Genomic DNA, 23,616 nt, shown 5'->3' with positions numbered 1-23,616 from the left:
TAAAGGACTGGATTCCTCTGTCTTAATTATTCTGCAGGAGGAAGGTATGTAGGGAATGTAATTTCCCCATATCTATCACAGTAGTATGAAGAGTTCCACTCTCTGAAGATGCCATTAAGGGTACAGTGGTGCCTTGGTTCCCAAACGGCTTGGCTCCCGAACAAATCGGCTCCTGAACGTCGCAAACCAGTTTGCGAACTTTTTTTGGAAGCCGAACGTCCAACGTGGCTTCCGTTGGAAGCTCCTGCAGCCAATCGGCAGCCGCGGTTTTGTTTTTGAATGGTTTCAGGAGTCGAACGGACTCCGGGAATGAATTCAGTTCAAGAACCAAGGTACCACTGTATATCTACACAAAAATATTTTTGCAGAATCTATTATAGACATGCATACAGTGTTACCTTGGTTTAAGAACAGTCCTGTTTAAGAACGATTCAGTTGGTAAATTCTGCAAAACCGGAAATAGTATCCCAGTTTGAGAACTTGACCTCGGTCTAAGAACGGAATCCGAATGGTGAAAGGACACCGGTGGCAGGAGGCCTCATTAGGGAAGCGTGCCTCAGTTTAAGAACTGTTTCGGTTTAAGAAGGGACTTCCGGAACGGATTAAGGTCATAAACCGAGGCACCACTGTACTGTGAAAAACTGGTGGATCTGACTTGGTGCTGTGTGCTGGATCATGTTCCTCTTTGTCCCTGTTAACATCTCACCTTTTCTATATATTAAGAGGTACTGCGACCATGTTTTCAATGAGATGGTGAGCTTGTTTCTGGCCTGTACCACTTCAGGCTGCAAGTGCTGGCTTACGTGGCTGAATACTCTTCCAAACACACAAATAAAAACCACTGCCCATCGAAAACTAGATTCAAAGATGAGCCTTGGCTACATGCTAGTTTTCTAAGTTATATATAAATATATATATATTTAAAAATTGTCTGGGGAGCTCTTAGTAATGTGGTCACCTAGTTGCAGTGTAAAGCAGTGCAGGTCTTAAATTTATCAGCCCAGTGGTAAAACTTGGTGTGACATTGCATTGTAGCTGCCATTTGCCCCACTGGGGTAAATGCATAGATATCGCATGGATTCTGGTAAGTGTCCACCCCCACTCTACAAATACCCAAGAGGGAGGGTGAATTTACTTGGAAGGAAGCACAGTGGGGAAGTTCTGCTGCTTGATCAGAACTTCTGGATCACTTTTGGTTGGTTCCTGAAAAAAGGCTTGAGTTTCCTCCAAAGTCTCACATGCAAGTCTGTACACTACTGCTCTCCCAGTCAAGCACAGCATCATCTAATGGTGCATCTAGGTGGCAAGTGCATTCTTCCCTTGCTCCTTCTTTGCCACAGCGGGTTGTTGAGTCATTCAGCTATGAATTTATAGAAACTCCCCAGGGGAATGGTAGGGATTTCTCTCTCGCCCGCAAACACCACTGAACTCAATTTAGGAATATAGTTGTGATGAAGAAACAACATTTGTAATCCCTGCAATTAAAGTAGTCTGGAAGAGCCTTAGGACTTAATGCAGATTAAAATAGCATAGCATTCTTGAGCTCTCTTTTCATACAATTTTTAGATGATATAAAGTGGGATTCCCCCCTCCCCCCTCAACAGACTTCATGCTTATGGGCTTAAGTGAATATTCTCAAAGCTGTGATAGGGCCCTTCAGAAGTCATAGCAAAAAGGCGAGTCCTTGCATTTCCTCTGTGGGTTGACCACATATTTTCTGTAGAGTCTGAATGTCTTCTGTAACTATGTGGTAAACATACCAAGCGAACATAGTCAACTGTGGATCTCCAGTTTTTTTGTTTTTAAACCATGCCCACAAAACATTATAGAAGGGGCCCATGGTTGAATAATTATAATGTGTCATGTTGCTGGCAAGGAGCATATGAACTGGGTCAGTTACTGACTATTGTCCCAATAATACAAGGAAATTTGTGACAAAGCACAGGTTGATAAATATGGGGCAGAACTCCTAGCAGCTTAGTTCCCACCCACCAGATGGGAGCGCAAGATGCCTCTGACTGTGGACCTGAAGACCATGTTCTGCAACCACTTCTCTTCCTAGTATTCAAGGGAAACCAGTGTAGTTCAGTTCACCGCAGCCCATTTCCTTTCTTATAGAAATGTTCTTAGATTTTTTTTTTTAGCCTGTGCAGACCAGAGAGGACATACAGTTGGTGGAGTTCCTCACCTTTGAAGAATCCCCAGATGGAGAACAAAATATTTTTTTTATTCTTCTTATGATTTATTAAATAGCCTCCTTACCCTAGGGTAGAAGTTTAAAGCTCACTTGCAGTAGCTTGATACAGTTGATTCCAGAGAGGTTGCGATTTCTAACCTGTTTGTGAATCACTCCAGAGTTTCTCAGCCTTGAGAGGAGGAAGGGTGGGCCAGCCTAATTGCATGCAAAGCTCTCTTGTCAGGAAGTGTGGATGCCTCAGAATGAAAGCTACAGTTAGATTTGCAAAATTTGACACCCCGTCTCCATTTGCTTATGGTGAACTTTTGAGAGAGAGAGAGACAGAGAGAGATTTATTAAGGGTTAAAAAAATCATCACGCTCGTTATCATTGTGCATATTGGAAAATACATATTTCTTTAGAAACTTGCCAATAGTTCCGTTTGTTTTACTTGGTTCCCATATCTAGGTCATTCTTTCACATTGCAGCTATTTAGCATGGTCACATTAATTGTGAATCACTACCGGCAGCGTCCAACATGCTGAAATAATCTCCACAATATTTTATGTGTGTTTTTGCAACTATTTCACATATAGCAATCTTGACAGCCATGCTATCTAATATTCACAGTCTGCAACAGCTTGATGATGGTGGGGAGATCACCACAGAGTTGTGTGCAGGTGTGTGTGGTGAACCTCTCTCAATAAATTTGATTCTTCATGATGGCATTGTTTAGCACTAACTTTTCCTCAGTGAATGGAAAGGGATTTTTTTTTAAAGCAAAGTTGGCTAGTACAGTCAAATCTTATTCAGTGGTGGGCTGTATATGCATGTGTGGTGGCTATGCCCAGTTAGGAAATCGTTCTGAGATAATAGAATCTAATATTCCCACAGAAACTCTTGTATGAGTTTCTGTTATATAGCCTAATGTTTAGGAAAGTACCAGGATCTTAAATGCCATGAAAAAACCAATTTCTTTCTCACTAATGGCAGCAAAACTAAGAGCCTAGTCCTATGCTTTACTGAGCAGCTATGATCATTCCCCCAGTGATTTCAGAGCCCAGGCAGGTTCATATGGGACAATACGGTTCTTCAGATCACCTGGACCTAAGCCATATAGGGCTTTATAGGTGATATTTATTTATTTAATTTTTTACCACCCTTCATGGAACACGGGTGGCCTTGTGGGTTAAACCACAGAGCCTAGGACTTGCCGATCAGAAGGTTGGCGGTTCAAATCCCCGCGACGGGGTGAGCTCCCGTTGCTCAGTCCCTGCTCCTGCTAACCTAGCAGTTTGAAAGCATGAAGTGCAAGTAGATAAATAGGTACCGCTCCGGCGGGAAGGTAAACAGCGTTTCTGTGCGCTGCTCTGGTTCTCCAGAAGCAGCTTAGTCATGCTGGCCACATGACCTGGAAGCTGTACGCCGGCTCCCTCGGCCAATAATAGATGAGTGCTGCAACCCCAGAGTCGACCATGACTGGACCTAATGGTCAGGGGTCCCTTTACCTTACACCACCCTTCATCTGAGGATCACAGGGTGGTTTATACAGGGTGATTTTCAGAATAAAAACAAAAAAAGTAACACAACAACAAACAAAACAGCAACCCCTCTCCTAGTTTAAAAGCCATAGGTTGTTTAATTAGCCAAAGGCCTGAAAGAAGAGGAATGTTTTCACCTGGTGCCTAAAGATGTGCAATGAAGGTGCCAGGTGAGCATCCCTGGGGAGAGCATTCCACAAATGGGAAACGAGCATTTCACTGCAGGAAAAAGGCCCTTTCTGGACCTCTCATGGAGGAGGCACACGAAGAAGAGCCTCAGATGGTGATCACAGGGTCTGGGTTGGTTCATGTGGGGCGAGGCGGTCCTTGAGGGATTGTGGTCCTGAGTCATTTACAGCTTTATAGGTCAAAAACCAGCACTTTGAATTGGGTCTGGAAAGTAATTGGCAGCCAGTGCAGTCAGGCCAGGATCGGTGTTATATGCTCAAACCATCTTGCCAAATTCTGCACCCGCTGAAGTTTTTGATCTATCTTCAGAGGCAGCCCTATGTATAACACATTGCAGTAATCTAACCTAGAGGTTACCAGAGCATAGATAACAGAAGTTAGGCTATCCTTGTCCAGATAGGGGTGCAGCTGGGCCACCAGCCAAAGCTGATGGAAGGCAACTGCACACTGCAGAGGACACCTGAGCCTCAAGTGACAGCAGAGGATCCTGATGTACCCCAAGCTGTGTACCCGCTCCTTCAGAGGGAGTATAACCCCATCAACAGCAGGCAATCTCCCATCCATCCTGTTTAGGGAATCACCCACTAACAGTTCTTCAGTCTTATCTGGATCAAGCACTTTGAATTGTGCTCGGAAACAGCCAACGTTGTAGCAAGATTTATTATACAGGTTATTTCCAAGCTAAATTCAACATTCTGCTGCTAAAATATAAATCCTATGTGGTTTTGACCTGAGATGCCATGTAGGAATGGAAGAGAAATTTGTGTGGCCTGCATTTTAAAGCAAATCAACCTAAGCCCCCTCCTCACAGTCGGAGCTGAGTTGGGTAAAGACTCCAGAGACAACATTTTTAGAACCAGGAAAATTTGCTTGATACTACAGCATTACTATTTACATGCCAGGAAAATAGCTTTCCAACCCCCTGCCCCCAGCCTATTAAATATTTTAAGTTGGAAATATTTTAATGTGTTGATCCGGTAAAGTCTGCCGTGAAATCTTTATTGTGAAAGGTGCTATCAAAACCCATAGTAGTTCATTCCACTCCTCCTTTCTGAAATGATACCCAAAGGTAGGATGCAAGCAAAGGTTGCCTTCAGGCCAAAAGAGCTGGTTCCTCTTGCTTAATTATAAATTTAGCCCTGTGTGGGTCACCCGACAGAGACAGATCTAAGAACTAACTCCTGCAAAAAGAAAGAAAGGAAAACCACAAAATCCCGCCAGTACCAGCTCTGTCCTTTCATCTACTGCTGGGACTATGACCCCCAAGAGCATCAACCATATTATCAAAGCCACATTCACTAGAGCATTCTTCAGTGCCTGTCAGCGATGCTCCTATGGCACGCCCACGAGCCAAGCAGTTCACCCTCTAAGTGAGAAAATGAATGGACATGAATAATAGGGTATTAGAAATGGAAATGTCCAAGTGGAGCACTTTTCAGGCTCCCCGGGGGGTTCTGTCTCTGACCTTAAGATTGCCATGCTTAAACAGAAAGGCTTAGAAGAGAATTAGACTGAGAAGGTGCCCAATTAGAGTGGGCTTACAATTTTGCTACTGTATCTCTTGGTCTAAATAAGGGCTATAAAAAGTAATTGTACCCCACGTGATAGCTGCTTTTGTGCTTTGATGTTTCAGCAAACGCAGAACCCTGCTAGGTTCCATACTTTTTTGGGGAAATCGTTAAATCTTACCTTGTTAACCTAGTTTTTGCTCCCATGCACCTCCACCCATCTGTACTTATCAGCTCTTGCAATCTTTGACCTATTGCAGCTCATGCTACAATTAACATGTTCTTCTTCAGTGCCCTGCAGGACTCATTTGTCTTTTGTACTGGCCAAAAGCAGAAGAACATAAAGTCTAGACTATATTATAATACTATATATATATTATGTCTCTTCATTGATTTATTTTAAATGTAAGATTTTTTTCTTGCCACCCCAATTTTGTGAACTGTTTGTCACACTATTGTTAGTATACAGTGTTCTAGATCAGTACACAAGGTTAGTTTGCTAAAAGGCTACCTTTTTACATATTACCATTTTCTCTTGGTTGTTATGAATTTCTAATACCTATTGGGCATACTTGCAGCAAACTAACCAATTTTCAATGCGCAGTCTACAAACTTGTCGGGATTCTTTTTTGGAGTTGTCATGCTGTAACTCTGGATTCTGCAAAATGCAGCAACAAACTCGTTTCTCCTGCAGAGGAAAACAAAACCTAAGCTGTGTCTGCATTAAACTTCAGAAATTCACATCCGTGAGCCCATCTTGACATCATGCGCCCCGGGCAAGCCTCCTCAGGTGCCACTTAGCATGTCGCAACTGCTGCTTGCCAATGTTCTCCCAAGTAAATCTTACAGTAAGAAGACTGTCTTCTCATGCCTACTCAGAAATAAACTCTGCTAGCTTTCTTTAGCAAGCTTAGACTTTGTTCACACTCCCATTCGCTGTACACTCACTGCGTTTCCAGTGCTGGGTTTTTAATCAGTGTTCACAAGGCGTTATCCAAAATGCATATGTATGCTGTACGTTGTTATAAAATTTGATGCATTGTTTATCAAACCAACTGCACATCAGTTGCAGTCCTTAAGCTGTCCGTAATTCATCTCTAGCCAAGGTGTGAGCACCTTTGCGTAGGGTAAAGACATCTCTGCCTATCAATGTTCCCTGGTGTGTACACACACACAAAAACAAATCAAACACTAAGGAAGGTATGTTGATGTGAACAGGTGGCGGGGTGGGGAGAGCTGTGAAACACACCAGGGGGAAAAATCACTACACTCCAAGGCAGTAATGTGAACACACCCTGTGTCTACATGAGATTTGCATTCAAATGTGCATGCTGCAAATCAACCTGCTTTGAGCTGTTCTGGATTCATACCATTGTGCAGCTGAGTGGTGTTAGGGATGCTGTGGACCCATCGCTAGCATGGTTAATAGGCCGCATGATTTTGGGACCACTCCTGGTGCTGGGGCATCTAGCATTACACTTGCTACATCCAGTGACATCCAGCTATGGAAAGATGCTAAGCAGTTTTGCAAGGCTCTAGTTGGCTATAATTTTGAAGAGGTGCTAAAAACCCTTCCAAGACAAGATGTAATGAAGTATAATTCCAGAGGTGAAGAAACGTTGAGATTCTAGCAAGGCTAATGATGATTTGACAGTGAAACAAAATTGTGTGTGTTTTAATTGTTGTTTTCGTTTCCTTCTAACCCTCAGGATTAGCACCAGGTCAGCTCTACACGTATCCTGCTCGTTGTTGGCGCAAAAAGAGACGTTTGCATCCTCCTGAAGACTCCAGGCTGAAGTTACTGGAGATTAAACCTGGTAGGTACTCCTCTCGATGTAACTTCATGACTCTGGCAGGCACAACCTCAGAGCTTTTGAACTTTCCTTTCTGTCTTTGCCTATCTCCTGTTTGCAAGCAGAGAATTTTGCTAAAATCCATTGTGTTTTTTAAACGGAAACACCCATTCATTCTGAATTTAAGTGCGGCTGTAATTTATACCGGTCTTGAAAGACCAACATTGGCTCCCAGTACGTTTCTGAGCACAATCCAAAGTGTTGGTGCTGACCTTTAAAGCCCTAAACGGCCTCCGCCCAGCATACCTGAAGGAGCCTCTCCACCCCCAGTGTTCTGCCCGGACACTTGAGGTTCAGCTCTGAGGGCCTTCTGGCGGTTCCCTCGCTGTGAGAAGTGAGGTTACAGGGAACCAGGCAGAGGGTCTTCTTGGTAGTGGCGCCTGCCCTGTGGAACGCCCTCCCATCAGATGTCAAAGAAATAAACAACTAGAAGACTTCTGAAGGCAGCCCCTGTTTAGGGAAGTTTTTAATGACTGATGTTTTAATGTATTTTAATCTTTTGTTGGAAGCCGCCCAGAGTGGCTGGGGAAACCCAGCCAGATGGGCGGGGTAGAATAATAATAATAATAATAATAATAATAATAATAATAATAATAACACTACTATGGGGAACTGCAGTATTTATGTTGGGGCCAAGTGTTTTTCTCAATTTTAACACTTGACGTTTGGGAGGGCAATGTTATCTCCTGAGTGTTATGCCTCATGATGGCATATCCGAATAAATATTTGCTAAGGCGCCATTCATCCAATACAGCCATAGCATGGTTGTCTGTGAAACAACTGTGGGTGCAATTCCATACGGGAAAATATTTTTGTGTGTTGTAGTTTCCTACATAGTTCAACAGATAATCACAGCCACCTGAAAAAAGTAGTCATGCAGCTCTTGCAATGCAATGTGTAGGAAACCCTTCAATAATGTGTGTGTGTGATTACCGGTATATGCATGGGGTCTCACAAGGAATCATGGGAACTGTATTTTTCACTGAACTGAAGGCAATCCATGACAGTGACACACCTTGAATGTAGATTGTAAACCTGAGGACAAGTACCGTCCTAGTGTTGACATTTGTAAATGATATAAAAATGCTTCAAACAAATACTTAAGTAAATAAAACAATATAAATGCGTATGTATGCGTTCCTTTATATTTCCAGCTTTGCTGTTTTCTGATTTCCTCCTCATTGCCAAGCTATTAAGAAATGAAGAAGGGAAAATCCTTGTGCTTCTTTATTGTTAGCAGTTAAAGCACTAGCAGTTTCTAGTGGTTAAATATTCATCAGAAGGAGGGTGTTCTCATACTGTTCAGTTTTGGAGAGGAGGAGCACCTGGATGTCTAATTGTATCTTTACTTGCAGGATTTACTCTTGATAAAATCTCACAAAAGTGGCAGCCTCTTCTGGGCAAACAGGAAGACTCCAATCCCTATTGCAAAACACATAGAACTAAACTGGTGTGTGTATTGGGGTGTGTGTGTGTGTGTGTGTGTGTTTTCTCATTTGTTCAGATTCAGTTTTATTCACCAGAGAGAGAAGACCCAGTGGTAAAGAATAGGTCTTCTCTGTTTGAACCATTGCAAAATTGGGCATATTTGGATCTTAATTTGGCTTAATCACATTTGCCTTCATCACAGAAAGTAGCCAGATGGTCAATAATGGAAACCAAACTAAAGTCTGTCTAGGATACTAACTGAGATGTGTAATAAATCTAACCGCAGCAATCCTAATATCTAATCTATCTATAGCATGCTCAACACTGTACGTATAGCATAAATATCAAACACTTAGTCATGTCTCAGCCACAAAAAAATGAAGTATTTAATGAATAAACCCAAAAGCCTTTTTTCACATTAGCATGTTTCCACAACTCCTCCCTCCAGCCATACAGTAGAAAATGGGAAATCTCTCTGAAACCAAATGTCATTGTCCAGCACCGCACAATTTAATTTATGTGTCTGTCTGTACGTACTCATTTAACAGTAATTATGGACTCTTTTATCTACTGTGATCAAATGCTAAGTAGCTGTTTTCGAGTGCCCTTTGACTATGGTATCCTGGGAGGGTTGTTCACTCTGATGCTGTAAGATAACATGATCAAGAGTCTGGTGATGTCAATTCTTGTCTGAAAAGAAAACCCAACAGAGTCATATTAAACATTTATTTATTATGGCAGAAACAATGTCTACGTTCATCTGCAGTATCAGCTTGAAATAGTGATTTAGTCACATTGTGTTCTAGAAAGTATTTAGGAATTACAAATAGTTATCTGTGAAAAATCAAGGAAAGGTTTTTGGAGGGGAGAATGTGTCAGAAGAACATTGTGGTAGCATACCACAACAACCCACAGTAAATTTTCTGCAGCATGCTCAGCTTTTTTGATAACCTTGTGGGAAAGAATATCAGAGAATCCACAAAGCTGGGGGGGAGCAGAGGGGAGGAATTGTCCCAAGGGAGTTTCCCTATTGCCCTCCTCACTCTCCAAGAGGACGTTGCAAGCTTTTGCAAGATTAAAGGTGTTAGCTGCAGGTCCAAAAAGTCAGCTAATCTGCAATTCATAGCCCTTTTTAGATGCAAGGAGAGCGTTTCCTAAACTTTTAGTAATTGAAGCATATGTTCTTCTGAATTTAAATTCAAATTTTCCATCTGAAGAAGTTTATGTGGAGAGTATGTAAAAGCAAGAATTATTTCTCCTCAGAAGACTCCATAAAGCTTTGTTTCTGCATGAGTCACTAATCTGGGCTTGCCTCTTGATTGGAAACAGGCAAGTCCAGAGCAGTAAATCTTGCAAAGATACGACAGGCAGCCTCTTCTGTGGGTGGATGACTTGGCCAAGGACACAATCTGAGTATATATGCCAGAGCTCTGAACACCAAACCAAGCCTCCTTTTCTTTGACCAGACAGATGGCTTGCTGAACATTGCTACTATCCCTCAACCCCATACTGGCAGACACAAAAGGAAAAACTAATCCAGGCAACCTCACATAGCGTTACCACTCCACATAATGCATCTTCCACTTATTGGATTTGGCGCTGAACATGTGATGATAGCCACTAAGATTTCAATCCTATACACATCTACTCAGAAGGAGGTTCCTCTGAGTTATTCCCAGATAGGTGTGTGTGGATTTCCACCTTAGTTAGATGGCTAAAGAACAACAACAAACCAGGTATTTGGAAAAGGAGTCTCTCAACTAGCTTCTGGGCCTGGGTCAAGTGGGGATGTTTTAGGAATTCATTGATTTTTTTGTACTCCAGTATGAACTGGCTAGATCCACAGTTTCTGGAGTAATGTGCAGATTGGAACATAGCTATCCATCAGATTTTACAGTATGCTCCTTTGAATGTTGCAACATGTATTTTGACATGGAATGCTTTCAAAATATTTTATTTCAGTCTGTCTTTAAATATGAATTTTTAAAATAAAACCACAGATGAATGTGGGAATGAGGCAGAATGAATTTATGAGGGATCATATGTGAAAGCAACTTGGTCTGCGTTTGACCATTAAATGCTCCTTAGAACTTAGGACCAGGATATTTGACAGACAACCTACCTCCATATGTACCTACCCATACTTGAAGACCTTCGGTGGGGAGCCTCCTTGGGTGCACTCATCAAAAATTGTGAGCCAAATGCCTACCACAGAGAGGGCCTTCTCAGTGGTGCCCCCCCCAAATTCTGGAGTGCTTTCCTCAAAGAGGTTTACAGATATGCGTTTACTCGGAATGCCCCAGCTCTCCCACCTCCAATTTAGAGAGGTGGGAAAGCACAAAAAGACAACATGATGGGCATGATGAGCCAGCCCTCCGCCTCTGTGGTGGAACGCAGACTGTGTCCTGAGGGGCATGGACTGAATGTGATTCCTTTGCACAGGCCATTGCACAACATTCCGGCATGCCTGTGCTCTATTAAAGTCTCAAGTGCATGTGCAGCCATTGAATATCTATTGATTTACAGTGCCTGGCAATATGAACGTGTGATTTATTTAGGACCCTCAAAGGAGTATTGATTTTTTCTCGAACCTTTTTGACCTTAAAAAAAAAGACAATGTGGCCTGTGTGGTCTTTATGTAAAGTGACCAGTGGCACAAGGTACTATATTTAGGCTTGTCTTCCTCCTTTTAGATATTTCTCTCAGTCCCTCCCCACCCCACCCCCCTGCCACCTCACTGTATCCTAAGCTGTGAGCCAACTTCACTCCTCCCAGCTATCCAGTTAACTTTTTCTTGGGTGTGCTTGGAGAAGTGGGTTTTTGAGCTCTGTTTTCCCTGCTTTTTGCTGCTCAAACAAAACATACATAAATTCTGGTTTGAAGGCCTTTCTTCTCTTCAGCTCCCCCCCCCCATCTTTCAGGCAGGCTATTTCCTCCTCTTCCCTTCTAGTTCCCCCTGTGTTTGTTCAAACGTTTTGAAGAGGGGTTTTTGATTTTAGAAATTAGAATAGAACGTATCGTTGCACTTTTCGCCGCAATTCTATTCTAAAAGGGCGGAGGAGGAAGAAAGAGGATAACATTCACTAACCGAATAATGCTAGAAAAGAACCAGCACCTGTTTCTTATTAAGAAGCAGTGCTGAACATAGATGCTGGAACCAGGGAGAGCTAAAGACCAGGCATTTCTCTTGGGAGAGACCAAGAGTTGCTTGACTGTCCCTCTCCCCTTTCCGAGGCCTTCATGCGTCACTGTGGAGTTTGAACTGCCCATGGCTTAGTTCATTCCTGAGAGATAGCAGGTGGCCTTCAGCAGAGGGGGATTCTAATCTGAGGAAGCAAAATACTTTGTACGTGGTTTCAACTGCCTAACTGATGTCCTTCATTCCGTGTTACTGTCCTTAACTGTTTACAGGATTAGCATTTTCACCAACACACCATTTTGGGGTGGGGGGGGAAAGGAGAGGGCGATCTCAATTTTTCTTTCTTTCTTGTCAGTGAGTGTAATATGGCATCTGGGTTTATGTGTGTGTAAGGTTAGCCCTGCTTACATGCAGATCTCTATTTGCATTCCTGTGTTCAGCTCGGCTTCTGTAATCACATTTGTTTTACTAGGCAAAAGGTCTTTTCAATGGCTTGTTGACTCAGGAGGAGACTTGGGAAGCAAAGAAGGGCTGCCAAGGTTTTTGTTATCGCAGAGACAGCTTGAAAAAACACAACTCTCCCCAACTAATAACCTTCCCTCTTTTTATCAGGTGTTAGAAGGTGTGTTCTATTGTATGTATGAGTGTGTATAAGATCCTAGACAACTTTAAATAGCCTTGAAAAGGTTGAGGGTTAATCCCAACAAGCGCTGGGCATACTTCTTTCTTTCATTTCCACCAAGCATCACTAGTGATACTTTTGCTTGTGCGCATGCCTAGATCTAGCCTTCAGAGGCTCTTCCCCCTTCTGAATCCCAGCTGAGAGGCTCCCTTGGCATCCATGCTCTCAAACTAGGCTGGCCAGATGCAAAAGAGTTCTCTCTCCCTTTCATAGTTTTGTAGAAGAGGGAATATTTCAGCAGATGTATCTTATCAATCAAGCACTAGAGCAAGAATGGAAAGATTGAGTGGGGAGGGGGGGCTTAAAAAACAAGACAGCTCAGATGAATTGCTATCTCCATCACTGCTGTTCTGTCATGCTCACTATTGTGGACAGCATTTATTTATTTATTTATTTATTTAACATGATCCACATATCATTTTATGAGGGGGGGGGATTAGAGTGGTATGCACCCGTAGAAAAAGTGCATTACCTTCAATGGATTGAATAGTTGGTTGCAATTCCAGTAATAACTTTCAGTGGAAGAGCAATGATTGGGTAGTGCAAGGGATCACCCATCTGGAGGTACCCTTTGACAGATAGCATGGTGGCATACAAACAAATAGGGCTATGTGGAAGTAGAACAGAAGTGGTCAATGCCTGCTCCTTTAGGAGAGAGAAGGGACGCGGGTGGAGCTGTGGGTTAAACCACAGAGCCTAGGACTTGCCAATCAGAAGGTCGGCGGTTCGAATCCCCGCGATGGGGTGAGCTCCCGTTGCTCGGTCCCTGCTCCTGCTAACCTAGCAGTTCGAAAGCACGTCAAAGTGCAAGTAGATAAATAGGTACCACTCTGGTGGGAAGGTAAACGGCGTTTCCGTGTGCTGCTCTGGTTCGCCAGAAGCGGCTTAGTCATGCTGGCCACATGACCCGGAAGCTGTACGCCGGCTCCCTCGGCCAATAAAGCGAGATGAGCGCCGCAACCCCAGAGTCGCCCATGACTGGACCTAATGGTCAGGGGTCCCTTTACCTTTAGGAGAGAGAGGGTGCAAACAGCTTAACGGGAGACAGATCCAGTGTGGTATGGCAGTTAGATTGGGAAGGCACAAGTTCAAAGTTCACAGGCTGTTCTTGGGCCAGTTACTAGCCTTCAGTCTAAGCTACATCACAGTGTTGTGGGGATAAAATGGGAGGTGGCCAGGATAAAAGTCTAATTGATAGATTGACTGATATTGTCCATTTAGATAAAGCTTTCCCCCACCCCCATGGTAATTGCAGATTACACACCTTCCCTGTACCACACAGTTTGCCTTTTTGATATATGAAATTCCCCATTTACACAGCACCGACAATACTCATTTTTTTAAGCTCTGGAAATGTTTGCTGCCTTCTTTCTGCGCTTCTTGTAACATGTGACAACTTACTATTTTACCAGTGGCATTCAGCTGACTTTGCTTCCTGTGATTTAATAGCAAAATTGCTAGGCCTTCAGAATGACTGCCCCAGATATACTGTTTAATGAAGCTAATACGTTATATAGAAACGTAACATGGCTACTTCAATCTGTGAATAAATATTTGACGTGTAATCTGCTTTTGGAGATAACACGTTGTGTAAGATTTACTGCATTTTTTTTTACTATGAAATAAGCCACATTCTCTGAAAAAAAAATGCCGCTCTACTTATCATTACCAAAGTCCTCCTGCCTCCAGCAGTGTTGGGGGTCCTGTTGTACTTTTTACTAGATAGACAGGCAGAAGATGCAGATGGAGACAACCTATAGATCAGATCTTCCCCCCAATGTGTAGACAGGGCAGAGTTAACAGGAGGCACAATGGCTGGACTAGGGAGTGTAGCTCCCTTCTTTCTCCAGAGTGTCTGGGGAAACCCAGCCCAATGGATGGGGTATTAAAAATAATAAAGTGATAATAATAATAATAATTCTATGTGATGTTACTTGCATGGTGGGAAAAACATCTGGACAAGATTACAGGGGGAAAACAAACTGTTGCTTCAGAGTCAAACTTCAGTGCTTCTCCAGTATTTTCAGAAGAAAAAGATTTATTTATAGTGCTTGTTTGCCTTTAGTAATGACAAAACACCATAAGTAGTTCCCATGTCTTCAATTTGTAGAATTCATTTTTTTTAAAAAAAATATTTCCATGCCTTGAATCAGTACAGAAAACTACTGTTTTAGGGCCAGCAGAGGGAGTAATATTACAGGATTTATTTTGTGTGTATGGGGTTTGATTCTGCTTTCATTTAAGCTGATGTATGTCAGAAATGAGTTTGTTCATGGGATTAACATAAAACTGTGCACTTAAATCCCTGACTGCTACACCAAAAGCACAGGTGCAAAATAGAAACATATAGCCATAAAAGATCTGTCACTGTAACTTTTTGTAACTCCAGCCAGTACAGGTGCTCAGATTTGTGACTGCAATGCTAGCCAGTCATTTATGCAGGTGATGGGAGAAATGTGCACACAGCTGGAAATTTTAAAAAGTTTTTAATTGCTGCCAACTTCCTGGCTGAATAAGCATGCTGCTTTTATATGGCAAAGTGTTTTACCTATTCTGTCACCTGAGTGGCAGCAGTAAAAACTTCCAAAACTTTTCTGGTTGTGTGAGCTTATCTCCCTAGTGTGCAGGGATATGGCTGTCTAGGATCATGGCCCTGGGTTTTCACGTGCTGCTGTGTTCGTGCACTTCAAATGTGCAGCTTTTTACTGTCTTTTGGGAAGGAAGGGAATACAGACATACTGCTAGTTCAATATACCGGTACTCTTTTTCTAAGCAGTTTAGAGAATGATGGGATAGGTTCTCATTCCCAGATCTTCTGCCAATCCTCAGAAAAACTACAACGTGGTTCCTGCCTCCATGTTTTACATTGGTATAGCTATTCATGTAATTGTTCTAGGCATGGAGTACTATAGCTAAAGGATGTGACACATCAAGATTGGGTATGAAGTATGAACATTGTTTCACCTATTACTCTGTGGCTCTGTGACTGCAAGTACAGTAGTACCTCGGAATTCGAACAGAATCTGTTCCGTAAGTCCGTTCGACTTCCAAAACATTCAGAAACCAAGGCACGGATTCTGATTGGCTGCAGTAAGCTCCATCAGCCAATTGGAAGCCGTGTTGGATGTTCGGGTTCCAAAGAACGCTTGCAAACCAGAACACTCGCTTCTAGGGTTGCGGCGTTTGGGATCCAAAACGTTCGGCTCACAAGGCGTTTGGGATCCAAGGTACGACAGTACTAGCGAGCTCTTTTATGCCTTTGCTAAAAATGGATGTACCGACAGTGTAATAAGCCCATGAATGTCATTGGCCTGCAAAATATGTTTGTGGTCTGTTGGGAGTTGACAGAGGAGGACCAGGGTACTCCCATCATTCCTGCAGCAGCCCACTGCATTTCTATACTGGGTCTAGAGGAGGGATCCTCCAAATCCTCCAACTTTTTTCTGATGAAAATAGGGACGTCCTAAGGGAAAGCGGGACATTCTGGGAACAAATCAGAAACCTGGACGGCTTCTGTAAATCCGAAACTGTCCCTGGAAAATAGGGACACTGGGGGGGGGCAGGTGTCTGATCTTCCTCGGCCCAGTATACCTGAAGGAGTGTCTCCACCCCCATTGTTCTTCCCGGACACTGAGGTCCAGCTCTGAGGGCCTTCTGGTGGTTCCCTCACTGTGAGATGTGAGGTTACAGGGAACCAGGAAGAGGGCCTTCTCAGTAGTGGCGCCTGCCCTGTGGAACGCCCTCCCATCAAATGTCAAAGAGATAAACAACTACCTGACATTTAGAAAACATCTGAAGGTAGCCTTGTTCAGGGAAGTTTTTAATGTGTGACATTTTGATGTATTTTTAATCTTTGTTGGAAGCCGCCCAGAGTGGCTGGGGAAACCCAGCCAGATGGGCAGGCTACAAATTAATAATAATAATAATAATAATAATAATAATAATAATAATAATAATTTTATAATAATTTTATAATAATTTTATAATAATTTTATAATAATATTTTATAATAATTTTATAATTTTATAATAATAATTTATTATTATTATTATTATTATTATTATTATTATTATTATTATTATTCCTTCCTCTGGTAACCTGCTTGGCTTGTATGCTGGGCACAGGAGAAGGCTAGAGCACGCCACCCCTCCTTGTCCACCTTTTGAACAAGACTGAGTGGCAGTTATTTTTTAAAAAGAATATTTACAATGACCTAGCGGCTTAATTTAAAAAGTGCAACACAAAATCAATACCTATCAGCCAATTAAAGGGATCGGGAAGCCACACCCCTTGCTAGAACCACCTGCTAGAACAGGAGCTGAAACTAGTTTTTGTGATTTGACTGTATCATTTTTTAAATTTAGAGCTGTTTTTTCTTTCTTCCAATTATTATGCCATTTAACTGCAGTCATCTCTATGTGGTGTACAAGTAACAAGTACCAGAAGCTGTTGGTTTTTTTCCATGTGCAAAATCATCATATAGGTATGATTCCAGTATGCCATACATTTGCTCTGAGTGTCAAATAGAAGCTTCTCTGTGTGGTTTTTTAACTGGGAAAACTGCATGGGGGAAAAGGAAAAACCTCTTCCCCCAGCATGGTCCAAAACTGAATTGACCCCACCCCACCCCTGCTGGTTTCTAAGACTTTTAGAAACCATGGGGGGAGCCTGTAGTCTGCCCCTAAAGATGGAGATGTAATAATATTTTTTATTATTTTTACCAAGCATTACTGGGGAGACACTATTGGCTATATCTCCCATGTGGTGTCTAGTTAAGCCAGAACTCTATAAAGTTGATGCAGTAATAAGTGTGTAAGGAATCAATGCAAATTTTCATATGTGCTATGTGTTAAAAGAAATGTGGAATTGTATTTCATTAAAATGTGATCTTTTAATTTTATTTCGTTTTATAGGTCTCTTTGGCAGATTAAACTGTTTAGGAGGTTGAAATACGATAATATTTAAACAGTGATTCTCCCCCTCCTCCTCTCCAGTGTATACTTTCAATGAATAAGCAATAAATGATATTAAATTCCATTTTGAAATGTTACAAGCCAAGTTTTATGGATACATAGAGAGCAGTAAGAGCTAAAAGATAATTTTCCTTTGTCCCCATCTATTATTCTCCCCTTTTCTTCAGCGAATGTTTTCAATCTGTCATCTTTATTCTTCTCCCGGGTAAACATTTTACAGCCTCATAATCATTTTACACTTGATGGATATTAAATATGTTTTTTACTGGTTTGCAATTCATTTCAATATTTCCCTACATTTTGTACTTCATGTCCTAATAAAATGCAGGTATTTTATGCTAAAACATTCAGACCCGGCAAACACCTGCACTTTCCAAGTAATAAATGCATTTGTATGGGGTATATGGAAGTGGGTATGCATGGGAAGGAGAGCTGATGTAATTTACCCTGAAGCAAGATATATGTATATGCTATGGTTTGTTAAGGCCTCACTCAGAGATCATATCTCTAATGCACTATTTTTTGAGTTCATAAAGTGAGTTTGCTATTGCATCAACATCTGGCAGGGAAAAAAATAACTAAAGTTGCACCTGTGTATATATGTGAAGGAATGATAAGGGATGCGGGTGGCGCTGTGGTCTAAACCACTGAGCCTCTTGGGCTTGCCAGTCAGAAGGTCAGCGGTTCAAATCCCCACAACGGGGTGAGCTCCCGTTGCTCTATCCCAGCTCCTGCCAACCTAACAGTTCAAAAGCACACCAGTGCAAGTAGATATATAGGTACCGCTGTGGCAGGAAGGTAAACAGTGTTTCCGTGCGCTCTGGCTTCCATCATGGTGTTCCGTTGTGCCAGAAGCGGTTTAGTCAAGCTGGCCACATGACCTGGAAAGCTGTCTATGGACAAACGCCAGCTCCCTTGGCCTGAAAGCAAGATGAGCACCGCAACCCCATAGTCGCCTTTGACTGGACCTAACCATCCAGGAGACCTTTATCTTTACCTTTACCTGACTGCCAGTGTGCATGAAAAGGGGGGGCAGTAATATGCTCTTAAATGGGCCCAATATTGGGAGAAAGGAAGATGGTTAGGCCAGCCTCAATTATGCCTCTTAAGAAGATGGTTATAGGTGTGCCTGAAAAGTGGCTTGTCTTTATATCCTATCCATAGCTGTCAACTTTTCCTGTTTCTTGCGAGGAATCCTGTTCAGAATAAGGGAATTTCCCTTTAAGAAAAGAGAAACGTTGACAGCTATGATCCTATCCCCGTTCCACTTTGAGTACACTGGCTTAAACTTATACTTCAGACTCCTATGACTTTAGAAATACTACCACAAGAAAAAAGGTAATAAAACAGCACCCTGTGTAGAGCCAATCGATTTATGATCATTTAACAAACAGCATATGCTATAAGAAAGAAAAATAGGCGAAGTTTGGATTGTGAGTATCATAAGCAGAAGACAAAGTGTCACTCTCTGTAAGATCCCTTTCGCTAGAATGAAGTTCGCCCTAGCAGGGAATTTAAAGTAATGCTGTACCCACAGATGATCCTTCACATACATCTGTCATTGTAATCTAATGCTCATTGCTCTGCAAGGTGCAAGCACAGCAGGAGAACTGAAAGCAGTGATGTTAGATCTGTATGTGGTGCTATGGATTACAAGCCTGTCAGCAAACAATGATAATGTTAACTTGAGGGTATATGCCTGCAGCTGCTGTATCTGCCAATAATATGGTAAAATACACATAGTTTATGGGGCTTCCCCCCTCAAAAGACTTTCATGCCATCTTGCAGGGCAAAATCATACTGAGGTGGCTTCTGTTAAAGCCATAAAATACAATAGATAAATTAAAACCACAATGTAAAACACTATGACATTAAAACCTAGTTCTCCCTGAATTTCTCTGAAAACAACATTTTGGAGTAGATGTTTCTGCTCAAGCAAAAAGAAAAAAAAGAATTTTTTTGAGGGGAGATTAAAGTTTTGATCAGGCAAATTCCTCACCAGAGGCGAGGGGGTTTCCCTATCTATCTAATTCTATAGTTTTGTGATTCTAGCTTTTCATATCTGAATGGACAAATCAATCAACTTCCTCTTAGAAATGATGCCTGAAAGGCATCTAAACTGTCAGCATGATGGCTTGAACCAAAGCATACCTAACTTCTCTTTGCAGTCCTTCAATCCTGAATCTTAATAGGTCTCCTACTGCTTTGATGCATGCAGAACACGTTAATGGAGATAAGACGTCTCCCAGCCCACTGTGCCGTTTGGGCTGTTCCGTCTTCCACACTAGCTGTAGAAGAGCAGCTCACCAGCCAAAGATATCCATAGATTGATGAGCTTATTACATTGTTCTCTTCAGCTCCTAAAGTCCTTTCCTCCCTCGCCGGCAAGGCACCTAGGCTAGGCCTTGCTCATGTTCTGCAGACAGATGACTGTTGTGGGGGAGCGGGGTGGGTGGGAAGGAGAAGGAACGTAGTTTAATGAATCTCATGGCCAGATGTTAACGAACGAACACACTGACCTTGCCAGAGTACCCAAAGGAGCCTGCACTCCCCTTCCTTCTGAGGGGCAAGGTACCCCAGGTGGCTCCATCTGCCTGGTGTTTATCTGTCTTTCTAAAAGGAACATGACATGCCTGCATTTGGCACGGCTGTTTAGAAAAGACATTTCATTGCACATCAAGGGCAGATGACCAGTCATTCATCTCCGCAATGTGGAGCCTCTCTGCAGCCATCAATCTTTTCTCCCAAACCCGCAGCTTCTTGGCTCCTCATTAATCAAATGAAGGGAAATACAGAGGCACCACTACTCACCCCCTTCATTATCATTTGCTTTTCTCCTCAGATGCAGTTCTCCTCCCCTCACAGTCTTTACTATTTTTGGTCAGGGAAGGCGGAGGCACTGAGAATAATTTATTGAGTGTGGGGATTTGTCTCCACTTCCCACAGTTTATGCTGTCATTTGGATAGATGGCAGAGGCTGATAACTCCCATGTTTCACTTTCAGATACGCACGGTCATATTCTGGGTGTATTCTCCAAAAGAACTGCCATGCTGCTTTTGCTAGATCAGTCCATCTGGTCCAGTCCTCTGTGGCCAGCCCAGCAGTCACAAACAGATTGCCATCTCTTGTTCTCTGGGCCAAAACCTTCAGTTCATCAGCTGAATCTGACCAGTTCTCTCTATATCCTCAGGGCAAACAGGCCCATTTTACTCTCTGCTGTGTGTTTCCATTTCTGATTTTTTGCACTATGAAGCTTTCAGCTATGTTAAGGCTTCCAACTCTATATGCTGCATTTTTGGCTAAAGCTCCCCACCCCCCGGAATGGTACCCCAGAGACTTTGAATGTTACCTTGTTCACAATTTCTCTTTTCTCCCACCGTTCTGATTCTTGCTGAGCCCACAGGGCACATTTTCCCCATCTGCATATTCTCTGCTGCCAGAAATCTTGTTTATTTCAGTGCTCGTATTTTTTATCTAAACTTTATATAAAAGCTTCTGGCATACCCTCCGGGAGCAGGCAGAATTTCCCTTTTCAGACACCTCTTATTGGTATAATAAAATTACACATCTCTTGCCACCATTTGGGAAGACTAGTGGTGCTAATGACTCCATGGCAAAACTCTTTCCGTATCCCTGCAAATAGCAGGGACGGGGAACTCTTTCCAGACCAGGGGCCGCACTCTGTTCTGGGAAACCTTTCAAGGACCACATGCCGGGGGGGGGGGGGCAGAGGCAAAAGCAGGAAAAACCCAGAATGTAAATTTTTTCTTTGTACAGTACAGTGGTACCTCGGGTTACAGACGCTTCAGGTTACAGACACTTCAGGTTACAGACTCCGCTAACCCAAAAATAGTACCTCGGATTAAGAACTTTGTTTCAGGATGAGAACAGAAATCGTGTGGCGGCGCAGAGGTAGTGGGAGGCCCCATTAGCTAAAGTGGTACCTCAGGTTAAGAACAGTTTCAGGTTAAGAACAGACCTCCGGAACAAATTAAGTACTTAACCCGAGGTACCACTGTATATGCACACCCAGGCAAGCAAGAGGCCTTCTCAGAATTTGTGGACACATTCTAGCCAGGCAAAACTCTCGAGGAGAATGCAAAGCGTCCCATCACCCCTACATCTCTGCAGTGGACAACACAAACATGCAGTTTCCTGTCCTTTGGTTGATTGTCAAATCTTAGGGTGAGACAGGGTGGAAGCAACATGCTGGTGTCCATCCCTACAGCCTCATTTCTCTCTCATCCATTTTGACTTTGTTAGTCCAGAGCTCAGGGCATGAGTAAGTACTGACAGGCTAGCCATATGTCGTATTATGCTAGGCCAATTAATATGGTTATTGCGATGAAGGAGCTCATCCCATCAATACTGAATCAGGAATATGGTTTTGTTCAGCAGTCCTCTGTCCTCCCCCCATAAGTAGCTCTTCCTTTTTCCCCGGGAGCATTTGCAAGATTTCCACATGCAGAAGAATGATCCTTAAGACCATTAATCATTTTGGATATTGTGTGGAAATATACTGACTTTGCCCCTCAAGCGGTATCCAAAATGGTAAAGTGAGTGACTTTTCTGTCTAAAAATGTTTCTATGAATTGCCCCCTCTTTATACCTAGGATACTTACAGTACTTGATCGATTGTGGAGATTTCTGGGACAATATTTTTATAGTAATATGTAGTGCTTTTTTTCTGGGGGTATGCATACCCTTAAATATTTTGTGAATAAGTTTGGCCTCATTGAGGGGCAGTATTTCAATATGAGTAGGAAAATGAGAGTACTCCTAAACATTTTTAAAGAAAAAAAGCATTGGTAATATGAATAATAGAACCTACAGGAGAGAACTTTTATAAGTTTGTTCTTGTTGCTTATCAGGTGCTCTGCTGAAAGAGCTTTATCTTCCTGTTTCTGCATATTCCTATGACAGGCTAGAATATCACACACAAACCTCCCAACTGCTTAGAAATCATCTGAAATATTTTGTTTTCAGAGGGCATTCACAGTTGGACTGACAATACTTTAAAACACGTTCTTTATTAAGCTATTTACATGTGCAGTTCTTCAGATAGCTTTGTGGAGCATTCTGGATGGATATTTGACAGTGTGTTTTAAGAGTGTGTTTGTGTTCCCATTTAATTGACTAGAAACCAAAGTGAAGAAAGTTATCATGTTCCTCCCGTTTTAAACCTCAGAGAGTATAAGGGGATGAAGTCAAATGCAGGAATCTGTGATTAAAAGACCTGACAAAGCCAGTGATTTCTAAATGGTGGTTTGGGACCTGATAAATGATTGGAAGAGTATCTGAGAAATTGTGATTATACTGGCTGCTCTCAGATGTAATTGGTATATAATCTTCCCCTCTAGACCTCCTTTATATCTAAAGGTTGTTTCACACATTATACTGAGGTAACCAACACTTGTCACTGAGCATATGTTGTGGCTGATTCTGGGTCCCTGAATGATGGGGATATTTTGCAAATGTGTCTGCCACCATTACACCTGACATTTTTGGGGTGATATATACAAAATAGCTTAGGTGTACACCTAACAACGTAATGTGTACAGTGGTCCAAGAGATTGCCACCTTTTCTGCACAGGGTAGCTATGTGTCATGCTTTCAAAAAAAAAAAAAAGGTACTCTATATAGAGAGCTGTCAGAGAAAAATACTCTATTCCACATTTTTGGACATCTACCACTCATAGGGTGGAAGTCAGTGTCATGTTCTTCCATAATGCTGTTGGTGCAAGCATTTCAGCTTGTCAGATGGAACCATCCCCTCTCTCCTCCCCTTGCGTGCCTTTCTGGTGGTTCTCCTAACCCCCTACAAGCCAGCTTTTGGGAGGAAATGAGGGAAGCCCCCTTGCACAATCACAGTCCTTGCCCTCTGCTGGCAGAGCTGGTTAGCTGATTTCTACCCTACATACCAATACCTTTTCCCTTGCATACCTTTGATGTGGCCCTCTGCAAGTGCCCAAGCACTCCCCGAGCCAGTGTGGTGTAGTGGTTAAGAGCAGGGGATTTGTAATCTGGTGAACTGGGTTCGATTCCCCGCTCCTCCACATGCACCTTGGGCTAGTCGCACTTCTCTGAAGTCTCTCAGCCACACTCACCTCACAGAGTGTTTGTTGT

At 42.5% G+C, this 23,616-nt stretch overlaps 1 protein-coding gene and 1 long non-coding RNA gene across 3 annotated transcripts in view; one reads left to right on the top strand and one right to left on the bottom strand.

Annotated features, from left to right (window-relative positions):
- The window catches only part of DPF3 (double PHD fingers 3), a 183,700-nt gene that overhangs the window by 88,328 nt on the left and 71,756 nt on the right, over nucleotides 1–23,616 (top strand). For both annotated transcript variants that reach the window (XR_014546480.1, XM_083607328.1), the window contains exon 3: nucleotides 7,124–7,231. Coding sequence is in view for 1 of the 2 variants with exons in the window: in XM_083607328.1 (XP_083463454.1) it covers nucleotides 7,124–7,231 (108 nt within the window). In the remaining variant the exon portion in view is untranslated. The remainder of the gene's footprint in view (nucleotides 1–7,123; nucleotides 7,232–23,616) is intronic.
- On the bottom strand, nucleotides 17,554–20,473 carry LOC310759948. The gene is made up of 2 exons (XR_014546666.1): nucleotides 18,769–20,473; nucleotides 17,554–18,672 (listed from the first exon to the last, which is right to left on the bottom strand). It is a non-coding gene; the product is annotated as an uncharacterized lncRNA (long non-coding RNA).

Source organism: Podarcis filfolensis, assembly GCF_964270895.1.
Source record: "Podarcis filfolensis genome assembly, chromosome: 1".
NCBI lineage: Eukaryota > Metazoa > Chordata > Lepidosauria > Squamata > Lacertidae > Podarcis > Podarcis filfolensis.
Note: the sequence above shows the minus strand (reverse complement) of the source record. Positions and strands in the feature narration are given on the sequence as shown.